The 20,563-nt window shown below is 38.6% G+C and overlaps 3 protein-coding genes across 4 annotated transcripts in view; 2 read left to right on the plus strand and 1 right to left on the minus strand.

Moving 5' to 3' along the window:
- The first annotated feature begins 607 nt into the window (after positions 1 to 607).
- Positions 608 to 3,957, plus strand: plek2 (pleckstrin 2). Its single transcript, XM_026152252.2, has 9 exons — positions 608 to 761; positions 844 to 1,008; positions 1,574 to 1,758; positions 1,851 to 1,942; positions 2,063 to 2,250; positions 2,399 to 2,500; positions 2,801 to 2,884; positions 3,109 to 3,187; positions 3,565 to 3,957. Exons 1-9 carry the CDS (start codon positions 708 to 710, stop codon positions 3,690 to 3,692), a joined length of 1,077 nt encoding a protein of 358 aa, XP_026008037.2. The 5' UTR covers positions 608 to 707; the 3' UTR covers positions 3,693 to 3,957.
- Positions 3,958 to 5,962: 2,005 nt separating this feature from the next.
- On the minus strand, positions 5,963 to 11,437 carry LOC113012780 (galectin-related protein B). The gene is made up of 4 exons (XM_026153106.2): positions 11,284 to 11,437; positions 10,838 to 10,923; positions 9,442 to 9,622; positions 5,963 to 6,882 (listed from the first exon to the last, which is right to left on the minus strand). The coding sequence occupies exons 1-4, from the start codon at positions 11,308 to 11,310 to the stop codon at positions 6,739 to 6,741; spliced, it is 438 nt and encodes a 145-aa protein (XP_026008891.2). The 5' UTR covers positions 11,311 to 11,437; the 3' UTR covers positions 5,963 to 6,738.
- Positions 11,438 to 12,565: 1,128 nt separating this feature from the next.
- zfyve26 (zinc finger, FYVE domain containing 26) overlaps positions 12,566 to 20,563 on the plus strand; it is a 23,523-nt gene continuing 15,525 nt past the window's right edge. For both annotated transcript variants that reach the window (XM_026151893.2, XM_026151894.2), the window contains exons 1-15: positions 12,566 to 12,699; positions 13,993 to 14,279; positions 14,378 to 14,453; positions 14,691 to 14,777; positions 14,875 to 15,024; positions 15,142 to 15,463; positions 16,787 to 16,911; positions 17,106 to 17,270; positions 17,393 to 17,481; positions 17,579 to 17,730; positions 17,844 to 18,050; positions 18,386 to 18,979; positions 19,144 to 19,308; positions 19,462 to 19,613; positions 20,131 to 20,374. In XM_026151893.2, the coding sequence (XP_026007678.2) occupies positions 14,089 to 14,279; positions 14,378 to 14,453; positions 14,691 to 14,777; positions 14,875 to 15,024; positions 15,142 to 15,463; positions 16,787 to 16,911; positions 17,106 to 17,270; positions 17,393 to 17,481; positions 17,579 to 17,730; positions 17,844 to 18,050; positions 18,386 to 18,979; positions 19,144 to 19,308; positions 19,462 to 19,613; positions 20,131 to 20,374 (2,719 nt within the window). In that variant the 5' untranslated portion in view covers positions 12,566 to 12,699; positions 13,993 to 14,088. The remainder of the gene's footprint in view (positions 12,700 to 13,992; positions 14,280 to 14,377; positions 14,454 to 14,690; positions 14,778 to 14,874; positions 15,025 to 15,141; positions 15,464 to 16,786; positions 16,912 to 17,105; positions 17,271 to 17,392; positions 17,482 to 17,578; positions 17,731 to 17,843; positions 18,051 to 18,385; positions 18,980 to 19,143; positions 19,309 to 19,461; positions 19,614 to 20,130; positions 20,375 to 20,563) is intronic.

Genomic DNA, 20,563 nt, shown 5'->3' on the forward strand with positions numbered 1-20,563 from the left:
ATTTCATGCCTATTATATTGTGTGTATATATAGCGTTTTGATTCATTAGAGAACTACAACAGCCATAATACATCTAAGTCTAAATAAATAAACACAAACTATATTATCATTTTAATGTATGTATTCCAAAGCGCCACAAAGGTTATCAGTTTTGTTACAACCAGGAATCAGGAAAGGAAAATGAAGCAGACAGTGCCACAGATGGTTGTGAAAGCAGGGGTCTGAGTAAAATGCTTGTTTCTTGGAGTCTCATTAACTGGGCAGATGTGCTCTGTGCAGTAATAAACATCTGTAGGAGACTTGAATGAAACTCTATTCCTATCGGGCACAGCTGCTCCTAAGGGCTATGGTGGACCACCAGCTGGTGTTTTTAAAATCATAATAGGATAAAATTTTCTGGTCTGTTAGGAGGATGTTCCCTACAGTCACATGTCTTAAATCTGAATTTTTCACATACTATAACTGATGGAAAACTAAATCTGTGGATACCATTAGAAAACATTGTCTCTCAGTTTCTAAGTGAGTCAGAGTACCCTCATGTGGTAATGCGTAGAAATTGCAGAATATATGATTATTCACACTGTTTAGCAAGCTCAGTGTGTGGGTGTGAATGTGGGTGTAGACCGGGTGACACATTTACCGTCTGCATTAAAAGCCTGAGCTTACATGTACAGGCAAGCTCAGTTGTTGAGATCCCACTGAGGAGCATGGATACAGACAAGCAAGTCAATATTCTTCGAGAAGGATTTCTGGTGAAAAGGGTAAGACAGATTTCATTGAGTTGCTCTCTGGCACATAAGACATGATTAATAACTTTAACTCCAACTTTGGATCTCTTCACAGGGTCATGTTGTACAAAACTGGAAGGCACGCTGGTTTGTGCTGACCCCAGACAAATTGTTGTATTACAAATATGAAGGAAGTAAAAGGGACTCATGCCAGCGAGGGAAAATCCTGCTGAAGGACTGTGTGATTACATGTCCTTTCCTGGAGTATGAAAATCGGCCGGTAGGTTACTGTAAACTGCGTTCTGCAAATAAAATGAGAGAGTTGCAAAAAATTCAAAAGATTACAAAATAGATAAAATAAAAATTGATTTTAAGGGAACATTTCATTTAAATATTGAAAAAATATGTTCTCTGACATAATATGTGTGTGGATTGATCAAATAAAGTTCCAAACTTTAACGTAATAATAAAATTGCCATAAGAATTATTAAAAACATAGGAGTTAACTAGTAAATTTAAGTCTGCTTTAAGTGCAGATAGAGGACTAATATGCACAAAGAGTTTAATGTTCATTCATATAATATTGTACTTTTTAAATCATAGTTCCCAGTACTGTTTCTTTAATTTTCTAGTCAGTCCTTTGTTCATTTCCTTATAGCTAGAAGCCACTTTGAAGGTGTGTTTCTCCAGGTGAGGCTTATACCCTACTCAGAGAGATAATTTATTGCCCCAGGTTTCTTTTTTGCCTGGACTTGATTTCCATCCTCTGCTGAGAACAGTTTGTTTTCGTTTCTTTTTTGGCACCAATTAAAGCAAACATCTGTCTCTTTTTGTTGTTGTAATAGTTGGTGATGAAGCTCCAGACAAAGCATGGGGTGGATCACTATTTGGAGGCTTGTTCCAGGGAGGAGAGAGATGAGTGGGCAGCTGATATCAATGCTGCAGTCAACAATCTGCAAACAACTAATGGCAAGTCCAAGACAGACAAGCCAGACCCGGCTGAATCCCAGTTGAACAACATTAGCTTGAGGTAAAAAACAAGTTTTCACTGTCTCCTGATCGAATTTATTTAGTATATTTTGTTCCAAATGTCTCAATCTTGTTTTGTCTTCTTTCAAAAAGCAAGGTGTTGGACTCAATGTATGACGTGCACAGTGGCATCAAGCTGAGCAACCTTGTGGAGCAGGGCAGCACTTATAGTAACTGCTTCTCAGGTGAGCATTTGAAACAAGGCACACCTTTGACCTTCTGCAATGTTTTTCAGCCTCATACTAATTGCAAAGCTCTTTTGATCTTATACTACGGATGTGCTATCATGTGTGATCCTCCCACAGGTTCAGCGGTGGTGGACTGGCTGGTGTTCATGCAGCTGGTTCTTACCCGTGTGGAGGCTGTGACGCTGGCCTCGGCCCTGTTGGAGGAGGGTTTCCTGCGAACTGTTGGTCAGAAGAGTGTGGAGGCACTTCGCACTGCCGGCCTCAGCGCGCAATTCATGGATGACTCCACTGCTCTGTACAGCTTTGTATGTAGCACTGGATAATGGCAAACTAGCAGGCTCTAAACACTGAGTGTGGCTTTTTAGTGTTAATTAATTAATCACATTGATCTGAGAGAGTAAATGAAAACTTGGCGTTTTCTTGGTTTAGAATATATTTTGTGATTTATTACAGTCTGACAGCTTAAAGAAGAGAGGCAGTGTGAAAGCAGAGACATCGTTGTCTGCAGTGGAGCTAAGTGGGAAGGTGATAAAAAGAGGATATCTGCTTAAACAGGTAAAACTACTGTATTGAAGATGTGTTAAGATGCTATAAATAATAATATTTATGAACTTTGAGTTGTCAGGTTGTGAAAACACCGCTGGGTGACTGGACCTTTTAATAATTCCTAAGAAAGAGGGCACAGAATAGGCTGAAGAAACTAAATATATCAACCATTCACTAATATTATTAACACTGTCGTAGCAGCTCAAAAATTAGCATTGCACCATGTGCATGTACTTTGACTTAAAGGTGGTCATTTGTTTGCACTGTGTTTGAATGAATTAGTCAAACTTTATTCATCTTTAAACGCAGGGACACAGAAGAAAGAACTGGAAAGTGAGACTGTTTGTTTTGCGATCAGAACCTGCTTTCCTTCACTATTATGATCCAACCAAGGTGAGTGCAAAGTCAATGCTAATGAGAAAAATACCTGTTAGAAAATTAAAATCAGCTAAACAATGAAAGACATAAAATTCTAATATGTTTGATAAGAGAAACCGAACTGCCCAAACTGTTGTGTTTTCATGTGTTGGAAACTATGTAACTACTCATAATTAGCAATAATTCTTCTACATGAGTGACTCAGTCTGATCTACTTCCTGTCTTATGTCATTTGGCAGGATGACATCAGCCCTGTTGGTGGTTTCTCACTGCGAGGGTGCCTTGTGTCATCTTTAGAGGATAACGGCGTTCCCTCAGGTGAGTTACCCTCTAATATCTAGTTTCATTTTGTCAAACAATTACAAAATAGGACCAACAACTATCAGAAATGCAGTTTAAATAAGACTGTTTAAGTTTTTGTCATTTTTTGAGATGAAGACTAAAAAGGTGAGTGTGCTAACATGCTCCTACTCCTCCTGTGTATCAATGCTAAGTTTCTGTGTAATCCAATTACAGACCTGTTCTCCTAATAAAATTTATCTTATCTTTTATATTATTTAAGATCAAAAAGCTCAGCGAAATAAAAAAGCATTTTAAGCTTTTGTCTGTTTTATTTGCCAGTCTCTCCATCCAAATCAGGTTTGATATTTCCATGCAGATGCACTTCACCAACCTTATTTTCTCTTCCCATGCAGGTGTTAAAGGCAACGTTCAAGGCAACTTGTTTAAAATTATAACTCAGACAGACACACATTACTTCATCCAGGCACCAACTCACCAGGAGAAAATGGACTGGTTAGATGCAATGAGATCACAGTGCTGATTCATGTTAAAAACATGTTTCAGCAGGTGAAGACGATTCAAGTTAAATATTCAGAGAATGTGTAGCAGTGTCAGAGCTACTGGTTCCATAACATTTCTGTACATTTGTGCCTATAATACAATTTTTGGTTTGATTGTTTTCTTTGTGAGTATACGAATGGATATGAATGTTTTGAAAGTTGTAGCAGTGTATCTTGTAAACAGTTTAAGTTAAACCTTTTTTTACGTGTTAATAAAATGCAAATGATTAAACATAAGCATATGAACATTGTGTCTCTTGCTGAATTTTATACAACATAGTAGTGAAAAGTACATTTACAAAAAATTTTACTGTACATTTCCTTTACTTTTTTTCTCAGTTCCATTTTCTGCCACATAAATAAAATCAGAATGCAATATTTTGCATTGTGTTTCTAATAAACCGCATTTTATTCACAATAAATGAAACCATATCAGATGTTGAAACTGAGGCATTCTACAATTTCATGACAAATATTAGCTTATTTTGTGTTAAATGGCAGCATTTGTGTCTCAAAAAAGTTTGGACAGGAGCGACAAAAGGCTGGAAAAGTAAGTGGTACTAAAAAGAAGCGGCAACTAATCAGCAAAAATCAAGTAAAGAAGAAACCGTATGTAAATATGATCCAGAAATCCCGTCGTCTTTTCCTTGCCAAAGCTCATTTAAAATGACTGAGGAAAAACTGGAAAACAACAACTGGTCTCCTCAGTTACCAGACATTTACGAAGTGTTGTTAACTGAAGAAGGGATACTACACGGATGTAAACATGGCCTTGTCCAAAGTTTTTTGAGACTTGTTCCTGCAATGAAATTGAAAATAAGCCAACATTTTTATTGAGTTGGTACATTTTGATTTGATTCGACTCGATTTGTTTTCTCCGTTCTATTGTGAATAAAATGGGTTTATGAGATTTGCTCATTTTTACATTTGTTTATTATTTACATTTTACACAGTGCCACTACTTTTTTTAAAAAAAACTGGGGTTGTATTTTGTCCTTTTACATTTGACTGGTTTTCAAGTGAAGATTGTTTCTTAAAAACATATAAATAAAAGTTAAAATTAAAAAAATTAGTGGTTTTGAACATTTTGACATTTAATCAGTTGCAAAAGTGAAAGCCATGATCGACTTTGAGGTTGATAGAGGTCTTTGAGAGACATTTTGCTGTCACAAACATCTCAGATTATTTAATTTGAATAACAGCCAAGGCCTTAAGAGGAAAACAAACTGCTTGAACAGTTTCAAGTTTGCCTCGGCTTTACTTTGTGACTAAAGTAAATAAGGCCTAACCCCCACACTTTGTGAATCACTGGATTAAACTACCTGTGTAATAGATCATTACGCTTACTCCACCTGGAATAGCTTCAAAAGACCTGATGTAACAATGAAAAACAACCTATTCATGCATCACATGATAACATATCAGTCAAAAACAAACATATTTTTGCCCGAACAAGAAGTTTGGACTTTGATGCCTTCAAGAAATTCTTTAGACATTATTAAACAGTGTTTAATGAAATAAAATAAACTACATATAAAAAGCACATACTGTTGGAGAGAGTTATATACATACAAGAAACTAAAAGCACGTGCAAGTGCATGGTGCTTACAGAGCCTGTTTAATCATTTTCTATCAGCACCATAAGACCTGTATGAATCACAGTTACTGCCGGTGTAGTGGAGGTTTATTGTATCAAAGGTGTGTATTTTATCAAAAAGGTGACTAATCAGTCCTTTTCATTGGAAACACTGTCCTTTATTCTTACAGTTTGTCCAGGTGCACAACTTAATAGTAACATACTGCTCGGAAACAGTTATAGAGGACATCATTATAACTGGTTTTAGCTATAGCTTCATGCGAAGGCCCACATGAGCGTGTAATTGGCGTTAAATTACATTCTATGTTGTGCCAAATTTTCTTAAAAAGTCATAAATCTAATCTGGCAATCCCTAAATAGTGAGCCTGTTTTTCAATGGTGCTTTTTCTTAAGTAAAGGGTATGACATCAAGGGGAAGTTTAATACAAGTACAGACTAGAAAAGCCTCAAGAGGTGCATGCATGAGACACTCCCAGGAATCATAGACAGACACTCCCACTCAGCAAGCTGACTCGAGCCTTTATTTGAATGACTCAAGCTGAGGTGGCGGTGTTTTAATGCTTGTTTTCACAGCAATCATGATGCAGTTTCTACAGGAATATGAAGCTGTATAGATGATGATGTGTTTTGGAAAAAATCCAGACATCAAAAACATAACAACAAATTTGATTTATTGCAATGAATTAAAGTCATTATGAGACATTCACATAAAAAGTGCTAGTTGTAAATGAAGCACACAAACTGTCGGGTGATTTCAAAGTCAAAGTTGGTAAAAACTGAAGGTTTGACAGACTCACATCCATCCACCATTGTGTTTGATCAAGACACAAGCACACTGTCACACTAGCATGCAGTAATGGAGGGTAACTTTTTTGTTTTACATTATTATTCCTGTTACAGTACTTCGTTGGCACAGAATGACAATCTTTGTTAGGTATTCAGTTTCAGAAACATTCACCTTGATGTGGGCGCTCGTAAACATAAGTGCTTTCAAAGGTTAACCCCAGAGAAATCAAAGACAAAATGCCTGAAATCTCTTTTTTTTAGATCACAAAAACTTCATTTTTGATGTAACACATCATGTTTGTACAAATGTACGTTCAGGAAAAATAGTAGAGCTCAGATCGCATTTTTTATAACTTAATTCACTTTAGTTAAAATCACATTCCTCATTTGACTTGAGAGATCGATGACTGGTACATTCAGTCAAGAGCTTCAAGTCTCCAAACAGGTGATCTTAGTGAAGGCACTTTGTCTTAACATGTGATTACGAGGCAGGTGTAACTTTGTCTGAAATTGGAAACACAACATTCCCCTCATGGGGAAATTTATGCACTCAGAAAGTAGTAGTCTATTCTAATCTTATTTATTGTATAGTATACTGTCCCAGGGCATCCTCATGTTAGGTGTCTGCGTATGAGGCGCTGGAGTTAGGCCACCTTGGTAAGCTGTAGATCGCCAAAAACTCTTAAGGCTGTGAGGGAGGCGAGCTGGGAGAGGCGGTGAGTGAAGCCGCACAGAGGCTGCCCATCCACCAAAATACGAAACTGCTGGTGTTCACAAACGATCTCCATCTAAGAAAATATAGATTCAGTCAAAGTTAGTTTTTACATGTAGGTTTATGTGAAAAAACAAACTGCTAGAGCCTGAATCACAAACTAATGCTGCATCAGAGAAGATAATAAGAAAAATACCATTCACAGAAAATGACATCTGCTAATATGACTCTAAGATGATTAATACATTTAAATCTATTTATTATAACTTAAACTCACTAGCGCTATCAGCCTTTATCTGCAAGGCAGAGAATTCTTTTTGTTAGTAGGGCCTATTTTGCCTTGTACATCTTGTATGCACAAGCATGCAGCCACATGATGGTTACTTCTTTTTGTACTGACAGCTGGTAGCAGTAATGTGCCAAGAAACAGTAAGCAAAGGCAGGACTGAGGAAGACCCCTGGATGTAACAACCACTGATGGATTAGGAAGCTGGATCAGTTGTAGACATTTTTTTCCAGCTGCCATTCATTATATTACAGGGGGGAATCCCATTAGACACTGTGTGGAAAACTGTTGTTACAATACCTTCAACTGCTAACGTGTTTGGTTTTTAAGCTTTTACAGATATATAGCTTTTTACAAATATATAACACCTCTCCATGACCAGATTAGAGGCCATCCACAATCCAATTATTCTAAAAATATCCATCCTATTCAGCCTATATCCAATATCGCAATGGAAAAATGCCCTGTGGCCCACGGAGTATTTTTTTATAAGTCACCAACATGAGCAAACCTGGAAGCTAGAAATTTTTTTTATTATTATTATTCAAGTGAACAGTTGCCATTTTTGGCTTTAGCGTCCAGTTCCCATTCATTTTTACAACCATGCATTATGACTCAAAGTCTTGCACAAACATCTTTTGTAAATGTTTTATGATGCAGAAAATTCAGAGCAGAAGCATAACTGGCATTTCTTTCTATCAGTCATATCCCCTCTTGCACTCTCTCATGCTGGGGAAACAGTGGCAAACAGTAACTTGTTACTGAGGCAGCAAAACAAACAGCTATAATACAGCTTTAAATGCTGACTATGCAAAATGAAGGTAAAAGTAACTGCCAGATCATACACACTACTACAAGATTCAGTGTTGTTATGGCAACAAGTTAAAAAAAAAAGAAAGATAAAACTGTGTAAACATATGAACCATGTTTCACTCTCACCTTTGGGTGCAGCAGTATGAAATACATGGATGCTGTTTTACAGACTAAACTTAGACAACATTTAACATTGTAGCGTTGAAGCTTATTGTACTCTTGAAATCTTAATCCAGAGATTATAAAGGTACCTAGTAAGTAAAGTTAATTTATATAGCAGTTTTTAAGACAAGAAGCTGCCACGGAGTACTTTATAAGGGTATCAAAAACAAGGTCAAATAAAGACACCTGAATCAAGTGAAACAATACAAAACAAAGAAACATTACTCTGCTTGTCTGAATGGATGTATTTTCAGCTTTTCTTTTCTTTTTCTTTTTTCTTTTTTTTTTTTTTATAAAAAAAGGTGCCACAAGGTAGCGGGGGCAGAGAAAGATAGGCTTTTCCACAGTTTTGGTGCTAAGGTTTGGAATGCACAATCTCCCTTAGTTTTCAGATGACGGGAAGACCTCATCTGTGGGTCTCCAGTTTGGAGAATATGGATGGAGTAGATTGATGTGAGTGGGGGGTCTCACTTTGTAAAGTCATAATAGTAAGAATCAAGATTTTAAACTGATATCTAAACCTAATCGGAAGTCATTGTAGACACCTTAGGAATAGGGAAATATTAGAGAATCTATGAGTGTGAGCGGCAGCATCTTGGACAGATTGGAGGTGATTAATAGATGCTTTAGACACACAAGAAAATAGAGCATTACAATAATCCAAGTGGGAGGAGGTGAGCTCATGAACAAGATTTTCCAGTTCACATTTTTAGCCAACGGTCCTGAGTTTAGCAATTTTTCAAAAATGAACCCAAGATTTTGTGGATTAGCTTTGCAGTGGATAGAACCCAGACATTCTCTAATTTGGGGAAAACGCTCTCCAAAGCAAGAATTAGACACTCTGTCTCTTTCCTGTGCTAACTCGCTAAAGATTACTTGCCATCAAACTATTCATAGCATTAGGTCGGTCAGTTAAAATGGATAGCTTATCCAAGCTTTAAAAGAGAGGTACAGTTGAATGTCATCTTCATACAGATGATGAAAAAAATGGGGTTAAAAGAACTAATAAAAATTGAAAATAACAAGGGACTTAAACAGGATCCTTGTGGAACGCCATATGAAAATGCAGCCACATCAGACCAAAATTTCCAGCTGTGACCCAAAGTGATGTGAGCCACTCCAAGACAGGGCTGGAGTTCCCCACCATGTGGCTTAACTGATGAATTAGTATCAGTTGTTTCAATGGCAATTGAGCTAAAGTCCAGCAAAACAACGACTGAGCAATCACTTCATCTGTAGCCATCAAAAGACTTTCAGGAAAGCTGTTTCCATTGAGTTTAACTTTCTAAAATCAGATTGAAAGTTATCAATAATACTGTGCTTGTCCAGCACCTTCCTTAATTTTGTCCCAACAATCTTTTCTTTGACCTTTACCTTGAAGGATTCTCCAGGTGCAAAGGGAAAGAAGGAGAGGGTATTTTCAGAAGAGCCCCATTTTCCTTCCAAGCGCGCATTTCTTTGGACGGCCTTATCTCTAAAGTTGACTTTTAACTGTAGACCCACATCACCCTCGGTTTCCTCTTCCTGTGGCTTAGTGGAAAGAGTCACCTCAATGCTGCAGAAAGCCAAATCAGACATAAACAAAGACAATGTTTAAAGATAGGAGTGACAGATTTTCTGTCATCTTTTCTTCTAAAGGAAGTAGTTCAGTCATCAGCAGAACAGTGACATCCTCTGGTCTCTGTTACAAGTAGTTGTATTAGTCAACAAGGTAAGAAGGAGATAACTGAATAGCAAATTACATCTGGAGTGGGCAATTCATTTTCCCAAGGGGCCACATAAGAAACTGAGATTGTTGCAGAGACTGGCACCACTAGCTCATAAACAGAAAAAATAGTATTAGCTAGTCACAATTTCATGTGATCCATTGGGAAAAATAAGTCCCCACTCCTGAATTACATAGTGTATTGATCAGTGTTAGACCATTTCAGAACATAGTGACTATCTAGAAAACAGGCAAAAGGCATGCTAGTTAATCCCTGCAGGAGACTGTATGTTTTCTAAATTATAGATTTGAGTCAAATCAGTTTTTTCGTGTGGAAAAAACAACAAAACTTTGCGTCAGTGACAATTTAAATTTTGCCTTCAGCATTTTAAATCTATTTCCATACTCTCTCGGAACCAGCATAATAAAGTAAGTGTGTGTGTGGCATCAGTATTTTTTTTTATGATGATGATGATGAAGTATTTATTATCAGGACGCAGTGTATTAGCACTTTGTTTGGATAAATCCACAAGGGAAGCTTAGAAAATCTATAGCCTTAAATGGACAACAAAGATGTAACTTAACAGCATTTGGCCTCAAGCTCTTTAAAGATACTTCGACCAAAAATAACTTTAAAAAAAAATCTTATTTAAAAAAGTCTGTCACAGTTTATTTTGTGCTTAATCTTACTGTAAAATCTGTCCTATTTATTTTAATTCTTATTGCACTCAGGCTATTAAATTACTAAGGAAAAATAGCTAGCCGATGTTATCAACCAAAAGAAATTCCAGTGACTCTTTAGATTTCATGGGATTTGCTCCTCTCCCACGCACATTTCACAGACTAACCCTAATTAGGAAATGCATTGGCACTGCCAAGACATTCCCAAAACAGGAACTAGCTGACTGGCATAAGCACTTGCAGACATCAGCTGCTTTAAATGAGCATCTTTCCCTCTAAAATTTCATTGGTAATTCTGAAATGTGCGCAACAGTAGCTTAATAGTAATGTAATCACTCCCCCCCTACATTTAGACGCTTAAAATGAAAACAGGTGTGCACTAACCTCTTGGCTTTTTTGTCAACAATTCCCATCACAACCAGTTTCATTGAAGGCCGCAGCCCACCTTTTATCTCTCCGATATACTCCCCCTGTGAAACAATAGAGATGAGCCAGATGAGGCCTATAGCGATACAAAAGACAGCTCTTTTTTCTCCTGAGTCTCCTTGAGTTTATTATTCTGAGGATACATGTGTATAAAAGCTGTCTCCTAATCCCTGCTCCGTGCTGATGTCTTAATCTGCGGTCAGTTGCAGTCTGTTGCACCGGCCGGAACAATAGCTTTATTGATCCCGGATTTAAACAGTCAGTGACTCAGCTGCACAAACTATATTTGTATATCTACCGCGTGCCCTAATTCAAATAATACTGTTGCATGCAGATATGTCACAATGCACGAGCTGCTTAAAAGAACGGGGGAAAAAACCGAAAGCAAAACGAAAGCTACGTACATTTTCTTTATTGTCCTTTTCTTCCATTCCACTCAGGGCGTGATGCAGTGTGGAGGTTTGGAGCGGCGATACACACTGAGGACGGACTGACTCTGCCTCCAGCTGGCAAACCCCGCCTGCACTGCGTTGTCATAGAGACTGGCTCCCAGTGATGATAGTGGGAGAGGCAGACAGAGAGTAAGGGATGGGGCGGCCGAATGCACACTCATACATTCATTCTTTTTAATAATGAAGGAATCTGGTTAAAGGTCAGTCAGCTTTTCTTGTATCTGTTGACTGTTATCTCACAAATTTTCTTCCTCTTTGATGTCTGAGGTCCCTATCAACATTTTTAATGACAAAGTATTCAGCTTGATCAACCTCAGGCCGATGTGTTTACTGGCCATGGTTTACCACAGACCTTAGAATCAGAATCTGCTTTATTGAGCAAGTATGTGTACACATACATGTAGTTGGACTCCGGTTATTTCTTTCCTCTCAGTGTCAGGAGCAGACTAAACAACAGACAAAAGTGACAATCACAGCATATAGCCTGTTACTATATTTACAGTATATACATGAGCAGCAGGTATGATGTTTAGATACAGACACTATGTGAATTTCAATCAGAGTGACGGTCTGTGGGAAGAACCTGTGCAGATGTTTTGATTTGCAGTGGTTGATACCAGAGAGAAGGCACTGAAACAGGTTTTGTCCAGGGTGTGAGGAAGTTTCTGTCATCATCTCTGCTGTGTCTTTTTGATAAGTAAATTTATATTGGATACAATAATCAAGCACTTCATTTAGAATAATAATCATACCATCCTGATTGTGAAATTTGAACGTTAGAAGGCTAATTAATAGAAATGGAGAAAAAAAATCATGGATTTTGGGTGGGAGGACATGGAGGGGGTTGGTGTGACAAAGGAGGATGCTGTGAATAAGAGTGAGATGAAGGCAGATGAGCTGCTGTGGTGACCCCTAAAGGGATTAACTGAAAGAAGAAATAATCACAAAGTTTTTCCAGTCACTGAGGCTTTTTCTTGACTGCAGTGTTTTGTAGCCCAAATCACAGCATCATATTATTACAAAAAAAAAAAAAAAAAGCTTAAATGCTGAGAACATGATTGGTTTAGAAATATTATTCCAAGTCAAATACCTCCCCTATGACAACCCCCGCCCTTTTTTAAGTAGCCTTTTTTGAAGTGCCAGTATTTCCGACTGCATTTTAAGGCATCAATTTAAAAAAAACCCCAAAACAATCCGTAACGCCCTCTTCGAACCAACCTTTGCCCAACCGGAGTAGGAGAGTCAGCTGATTTGATCACATGACTCTCGTTATGCAGCCTGTATGCAGCTAGCATAACAGGCCGAGAGAAAGTCGTAGGTAGGAGTAACTTGCACCCAGTTTGAACAAAAAACGGCTCAAAGAAATGAGTAAGTAACTTTTCTGAATTTATTTCTCAATAATTAATGTGAGTGCAACGATACGGCCCTGCCAACTGTTACGGAAGTTATCCGACATTTTTAAGCTACATCCAATCACATTGATTTCTAACAAAAGCTAATGCTAACTAGTGGGATAACTGTCAAAGAAGAAAACCGTTTTGTAAAGCGAAGTTATCGTTTTCACTTTGGACGGGAAGCATTTCACTCTCTACAGCGAATAAGATGTACAGCTTAATTAATTACAGTTTGTAGCTTTTCATACATTTGGTATAAATTCTGCTTTTGGGTTGAGTCAGTGAAGAACATATAAATTCACTTTAGGTAATAATGTGATAAGTAGACTACTATTGAAATTAAACGTGTAAGCGCCCCATAAATGTTTAAGACTTATTTCGAGACCCACAACAAACTTTCTTTTTATCTCTTGCTTGTGTTCTGCCATTCATGATCTTCTATGTAAAAGGGTCGGTACAGTTTTAACTTCTTCTTTCATACCGTTTAAAATGTATGTAAAATGTATAAATTCCGGGCTTAAGGCAGGTCTTCCAAGGTCTGTTTTTTCTGGTGTGCTTTTTCTGCATTCGAGTGCGTTATCAGTGTGTTTGGGATCATTGTGATGCTGAAAAATGAAGCTGCTGCTTATCAGATGGTATGGTGGCTCAAAATCTAATGATACTTTTCTGCATTAATAATGGCTTTGCATTAACTGAATTAACCACTGGCTTTCTAGCAGCTGCAGCGTGTTTTACAGATGGCTGTAGCTACTCACTTTTGTAACTCCCCCCAGGCCTTTTCTGTAGTATTACACATTTTAAAACAGAAATATCACATTTGGATTCATCACTCCACCAGACCTGATGCCACTCACTTTCAGTCCAGTCCATGTGTAATTTGGCATACCTCAGCCTTTTCTCTCTGTTTCACTTCCTTAAGGCTTCTTGACCACCACTTTTGTGAAGTGGCTTTATAACCAAACAAACACTGAAACATTCTTGTAAAAATATTCAGGTACAAAGACTGGACTGAAAAGGCAGCCAAAGAAAAAAACACTAGAAAACCTTCAAAAATGTGGTGAACTATTCCTCAAGACCACGTTAAAAATGACAAGAAATTCTGCCTCCTTGGGAGCAAAATATGAAGAAATACAGAAGTGTTGTCCCAATGCTTTTGCAGCTGTTTTAAAAGAGAACAGTCGATGTGGGTTTTTGGACTAATGTAACAAATAGTCTGTTACTATTAATATTCATGAAAAACCTAAATAAATATCATTGTGTGTTTCAGGTAAAGAAAGCTCAAGGGTGCTCCTTGGCTACCTGGTAGTGAGGTTGGGTCTTCAGGTGTGACTGCTGAGCAGAAAGCGTCACTGGGAAAGTGACCATGCATCCCTTTGGCTGTGAAGCCGAGACATCGCTTCAGGATCTGTTTGAGTACTTCAAGAGGTGCCTGCAGCATGGAGAGTGGGAGCTGGCAAGGGCATGTGTACCACAGCTGGTTAACTCTGAGGGAGGACTTTCCGAAAATTTACGGGACATGATCAAGGCTATTGTCAGCCATCCTTACAGCTTAAAGTGAGTCAGAAGTAAACTATAATAAGAAATAAAGGCTATGAAGACATTTTGTATTTGAGCTTCTTTAAATGATTGAGTGCCAATAATGTTTTTTGTAGATGGGAGTCAGTAGGGAGTCCACATAGACTGGCTTGGTTTTGGCTGCAGGTCTTGGAGAAATGGACAGAAGAACAGGTAACTGTCACAGATATAATAAAAGTGAAAAAAATTTAAATTTCTGTTGTGTTATTATTTTATTATTGACATATTTTTAAAACTAATATTGAACATTAAAAAATAAATTTTTTGCTCTTGCAAAAAAAGAGATAATATTTTGTTGTGTAAATAATGTGAAAAGGCATTTAAAACATCACAGCTGAACAGTATGAGAGCAGAAAAAACACCTATATAAAACTTTTTCTTTAACTTTAGGTTTCTCCTAATGTCAGAAGAGAGCTGGAGTTTTTGTTACTTCTGGAGGAACTGGGGTCAGAGGGCATACCCGAGACTGTTCTCAAGGTTAATTTGCTTTTTATTGCCAACTAGAGTCGAGCTTACATTTGACAATAAAGACTTTTTGCTATTCTGTAATTATATGACCACAATCTTTCTGTAGGAATTGCAACATGCTTTCTTGGATAAACAGTCTGAGCAAAAGGTGGTGGAGAGTTCAAGAACAACTGCTGCTACTGTTGAGTCTTGTTTGTTAACTCTGTTGGAAAAAAAAAAGCAAAGACTCGCTCAATCTTTAGCACATTTCTTACAGGTAAAGTCAAATATATTGTTACCATGTATGAGTAAAAGTACCTGAAAAATGTATCAGTGCAATTATCATATCTTTAAAAAAAATATTTTGGTTTTCCTAATTTCATCCATTGACCAGGCATGCACAGAGGACCATACTCTGCAGAATGCATTCATCCAGCACTTGATAAGGAAACTGAGAAGGCCAGAGAATGTGGAGGAGTGGGTGGAGGAGATATACGCTGTGTTGGCTGTGATGCCATGGAGCTCCCGTAGAAGCGATGGGCAGTTGGAGGCACTTTGTGAAGCACTGTGGGCAGCCAGAGTGGGCCCCCTGAAAGAGGAGAGGATCCTCAGCTCCTTGCTTCGCCCTCAATGTGACGCACTTGTCTCGACATACTGCTCTACTGCTCTCAGGCTGCAGAGAGATCATCTGCTGAGGAGCTCACCTCACACACAAGGTAGTCCGTTTAAGGAAATTTACATTATTCTGCCAACCATTCCATGTCCTCCAGCTTTCCCCAATCTTACAAACACGTACATTTGCACAATAACTGAAACTAGCCCACTGAAAGAACAATGGGCTGTGAGGTCAGTTTCTTAATCATTAGTATGCAAATTGTCATGACCATTAATCAACAACCACTGATGTAAGGCGAAATATGTATCCTTAGGCTTCCTCCTCGATTCAGAGGTGGCCTTTCCCTTTTCTTGTAAATGGCCTCCTTGACTCCCCGCTCTAACCAGCGTTCCTCCCTGTCCAGGATGTGAGCATCCTCATCATTGAAAAAGAAACCACTGGCCTCTAAGTGTAAATAGACCGTGGAGTCCTGGCCTGATGAGTTAGCTCTTCCGTGTTGTGCCATCTGCTTCGCCAGAGGTTGTTTGGTTTCCCCACTGTATAAATCATGGCAATCCTTCTGGCACTTAACAGCGGGCACTGTATTACTCTGTGTTGGGGGACCCGATCCTTGGGGTGGACCTTTTTTTTTTTTTTTTTTTTTTGGCGCAGCGTGTTTTGGGGGTTTAAAAGCCATGGAGACAGTGTTTAGAAAAAATGCGTCTCAACTGTTTCGATACTCCTGATACATAGAGGATCACTAAGGGTTTATATTGAGCATGCATTAAGACATATTCTAGCTTGATCCTTAGGATCAGTATGATGGCCAATGCAATCCAAAAAAAACTACTGGTTTTAGCTAGAATATGTGATTACTTTAAGCAGTTTCCTTGTTGGTTAGTTTGACAAATTGCTTTGAAGTACAAGCACATGTTCCTGTAAGTCAGTTCCCCCATGAGCTGTTTTTGTGGTACTTTGACATTTATTAAATTTTTTTATAGTTTTGATACTGATGATATATTTATAGTTTAAAAACCAGACATCCTCTGCTTTATTGTGCTCAAAGAGAAATGCTAGCATCACCTCTTTCCTCTTTCAGTTACACTTCTGCATCTGTGGGTGTAAAGCTGTGGCAGATTTAACTGGCTCTGAAGAAGATTTCCTCTTTTCTTTTTCTTTTGTTTTTGTTGGTTTCTGTTTTGACTATTGTGATTTAGATTTTATTATTACTTAAAATAGGGTTGTTGTTTTGTTTTTAATTGTTTTTGTCTTGTGCATTAGCTGTATTTTAACCCACTAAATCTAATCAAAAACATTTTACTAAATTCTGTAAAAGTCAGGGTTGTGTGGATTTCTTTTATTTTTATTTTTTATGGTTTGCTTTAAAAAAATTCATTTTCATTCTGTTATGAATTCAATTGCTATTTTTATATTCCCCTGTTAGTTGAGCTGCCTGAAGCAGAGCAACTTACCATCAGTTTATGTTGCCACAAAGATCGTCCATCCATTTGGAAGACCATCTACTTTGAGTGCCTTAGTAGTGGAAAGCACTTCCTGGAGCAAGTCTTGGTACGTAAATAACTGGAAACTGGTAATACTAGTTTAGTAACCAGATATAAATTCCTCCAAGATGTAATAAAAAGTGCACAGAGTGTTGCTTCGGTGGTATTATTTTTATAATGCATACTGTATGTTGATGGTCTAGTAAACCAACAGCATGAGATAAAATCGAGTAATGTAATAAAGCTGGGTTCTTCCTGTAGGTTACTGCACTTGACCTGATTAAACACGAGGAATTCAGTCAGCTGAAAAACTTGCTGCAGCTGGAGTTCCAGCCCTTGTCCCGTCTGCTGCTGCTGCTGGGATGGACACAGTGTCGCAGTCTGAGCTCGGCTCAAAAGCTGCTCAGCATCCTTCACAAAGAACAGGTCACAGCCAGAATCATTTAGCTCTCCACACATCTACATGCACCTCAACCTCTAAAGACATTTTCCATCTTTTTAATATTTGGCGGTAGTGCTTTACTGATACTCTGTTTTCACCTTTTCAGGCAGCAGCCAATGATTCAGTTCTACAAGAGTTTTCTAATCTTTTGTCAACTCAGCTTGGAATACTTGAATGGTGTAAAAATAACAATCCGTAAGCACTGGCTTTCTCTAGATTGAAGTCTTGCTGTCATTTCATTTTTAACTAGTTACTCTTTAGCTTTTAATATATTTGTGTTTTGTGTCTCTAGAGGGATTTCCATGGAGGCATTGTTGGCAAAGCTTCACACTCTGGACAACCACTCATCCCTCTATATCCTGCATTCTCTGACTCCTTTGGCTCAGTTTGAAGAACGCAGGATATTAGATCTATTACAGCAACTGCCAAATTTACCAGAAGCAGGTTTGCGTTATGCATTTTGTTTGTTCAAATGAGTAAAAAATAATGAATTTGATGCTGCATAGTATTTACATTTAAAGGTGTCTGTGGTTCTTTTATTTGTGTGTTTCTTGCAGAGGGTGCTGGGGCAGTTGGCACTCTCAGCCCTGTTGTACAAAGAAACATAGTTTTGTTCCAGGGGTTCTGTGCCATGAAGTATGCCATCTATGCACTCTGTGTAAATGCACATAAATACTCAAACTGCACCAAGTGTGATCCCATGCAACAGTACCAGTCCTCTGATGCAGAAAAGGACCAAAATAAAACCTCAGCTTCCTCTGAAGGTAACAAGGCCGTCTTTCTTTTATAAAGTGAAGCTTTACTTTGATAATAGATGATAGAAAAGTCTTCTCTCTTGTTTTCTCATTACAGTCTTTTGGCAAAAACGTACACATTTTTTCTGCATCAGTCACATTACAGTTTACAAACCAAGTTTTAATGGCAAATTTCTTCTAGAAGTACAGAAATATAGACAGGAAGCACAGGGAAAGACCAGGAAATTGCATTAAAGGTCAAGCTGGGACCCAGAACAAGGACTTCCACTCCTACGTATTAAAGCCATCAAGGTTGTTTATCGTTTACTAATGTTTTCACTTTTTTTGGTTGTGTTGTTTTTCAGATTGCCATTTGGTGTTTCAACACTACCTGTCTGAGTGTCAGCTCTATCTGGAAGCAGTGCCGGCGATGTTCCGCTTGGAGCTCCTGGAAAATATCTTTTCTCTCCTCTTTCTGTCCACCAGTGACTTTGTTCAGCAGAGTCAAAAAGATGCAAACTCAAATCAGAATGTAGGGAATGACACTTGCTTTCCAAATACAGGAAACAAAAATACAGATTCAGAAAACAAAGGACAGATGAATACTACTGAGGAGAGAAAGGGGAATCAAAAGCTATGTTCAAGTCCAACAGCAGACTCTAGTCACCTGGACCTCGGACACTTTATCCAGGGCTGCAAGGGGTTTCTGGTTGATGTGACTGGCATGGAGGGGTTTTTAAAGCTGTTGAAGGAAGGACTGGAGGGAATGTGTGTGGTGGGTCAGCAGGATGGACAGGAGGAAGGAAGAGCATTGCCTCGAGAAGCAGAGGCAGCAGCAACTTTGGGCTGCTCGGTGACTGCTGAGTCATTTGGGTCACGCTTGCAAAGGTTGACCAAACGCACTGCAGAGGCTCAGTGGAGGCTGCAGATTATTACCAGCAACCAGAGCACTGGAAATGGTGAGCTAGCAATTTATTTTCTTTATTCTTCTGTATGTTTAAATAACATGTTTGACTGGGAACTGACATATGTACTGTACCCAGTACATATGACTATGTTAATACTTAGGTAATTATTCATCATAAATTATTGGAGCTTAGATGTTACATTGTTTTAACCGCAGGTTCAGAAAGTCCTCTTACAACTTCAACAGTAGGCTGCACTGTCACTCCTCTGGGACCCCGCAAGAGCTCGAGCCTGAGGAGGCGAAGGAAACCAGGAAGGCATACCATAGAGAGACACTCCTCCACAGAAAAACACAATGGAGAGGTCAGCACAAGCACATCAGGTAAGGAAAAATATCTGGCTCTTCTTTACATATGTAAATAATCCTTAAAGTCTTAAAGCTGTAGGAGAAATGTATTTTTGTTTGTCTGCCTTTGTCTTCAAAGTCATTTTTCTGTTGTTGTTGATTTATTATCATTTATTAATATTTTGTGAGATGGTGGAGGAGGAATGACAACAGGCTCTGTGGAATTGGAGTTTTGTCCATGTGGAGGTCCCCACAGTTGGCTGGTTCCTGCCATGTTGTCCCCTCCAGAGTCTCTGCTGATGTCCTGCATCCGACGAGGAAACTTCATGGAAGCTCATCAGGTCTCTAATAAAATTTGAATGCAACTGTCTGCTTATTTGTTTTAACAAAGCTAAAAAAAAATCATTTTCCTCTTTACCCTGGGGCACCTCTGTCAGTGCGCCCCAGGGTGGCTGTGGCTACAATGTAGCTTGCCATCACCAGTGTGTGAATGTGTGTGTGTGAATGGGTGGATGACTGGATATGTAAAGCGCTTTGGGGTCCTTAGGGACTAGAAAAGGCGCTATATAAATACAGGCCATTTACCATTTTTTTTATTGTTAGAGCAGTTATCTCACTTCAAATTATTGACATTATACTATTATTAAATCCAACCTCACTCATACTAATTATATGATTACAAGCATCATTTATAACACATTAGAAGTTCACCTTTGTGTTGGTCATTAGCCATGTTTACACTTTACCAGAACTACAGTTAATAACTTTTTTGATTAACCTGATTTTTGATCACTGGCGACGTTTGTAAGTATTGTCAGAGTTTTTTCCATCCAGTTAACAACATTTGCTTCTTGACAGGTGTCTGTGGTTTTTGATCTGGAAGCGTCTGCCTGTTGTGGCGAGCTGGTGTTCATGGAGCGCTACAAAGAAGTCCTGGTGGAGTTGGCACAGGTGGAGCAAAAGATGGAGAGTCAATCCATGTCTTCATCCTCATCCTCATCAGAGGGCTTGGGGACAGCAGCTGGGTCAGGGACAGGGAGGAGTCGGCTGGGCAGTAGTGGCCGATCGACACTGCAGGCCATTGGAAGTGCTGCTGCTGCAGGTTTGACTTTTTGTTCTAAAGTTTTCTCCCCATTTTGCTTTTCAGTTCGAGTGTGCATTTTAACTTGGTATACCTGTTTGCAGTAGTCTGGCCTCTTTTTATATTGGTTTTAGAAGAGATTAGTATAGCAAAGCACAACAAAGACTTACAGGCATCTGTGCACCATGACAACTGACACATGCATATGTT

Source organism: Astatotilapia calliptera, chromosome 19 (assembly GCF_964374335.1).
Source record: "Astatotilapia calliptera chromosome 19, fAstCal68.1, whole genome shotgun sequence".
In the NCBI taxonomy this organism is placed as follows: Eukaryota; Metazoa; Chordata; class Actinopteri; order Cichliformes; family Cichlidae; genus Astatotilapia; species Astatotilapia calliptera.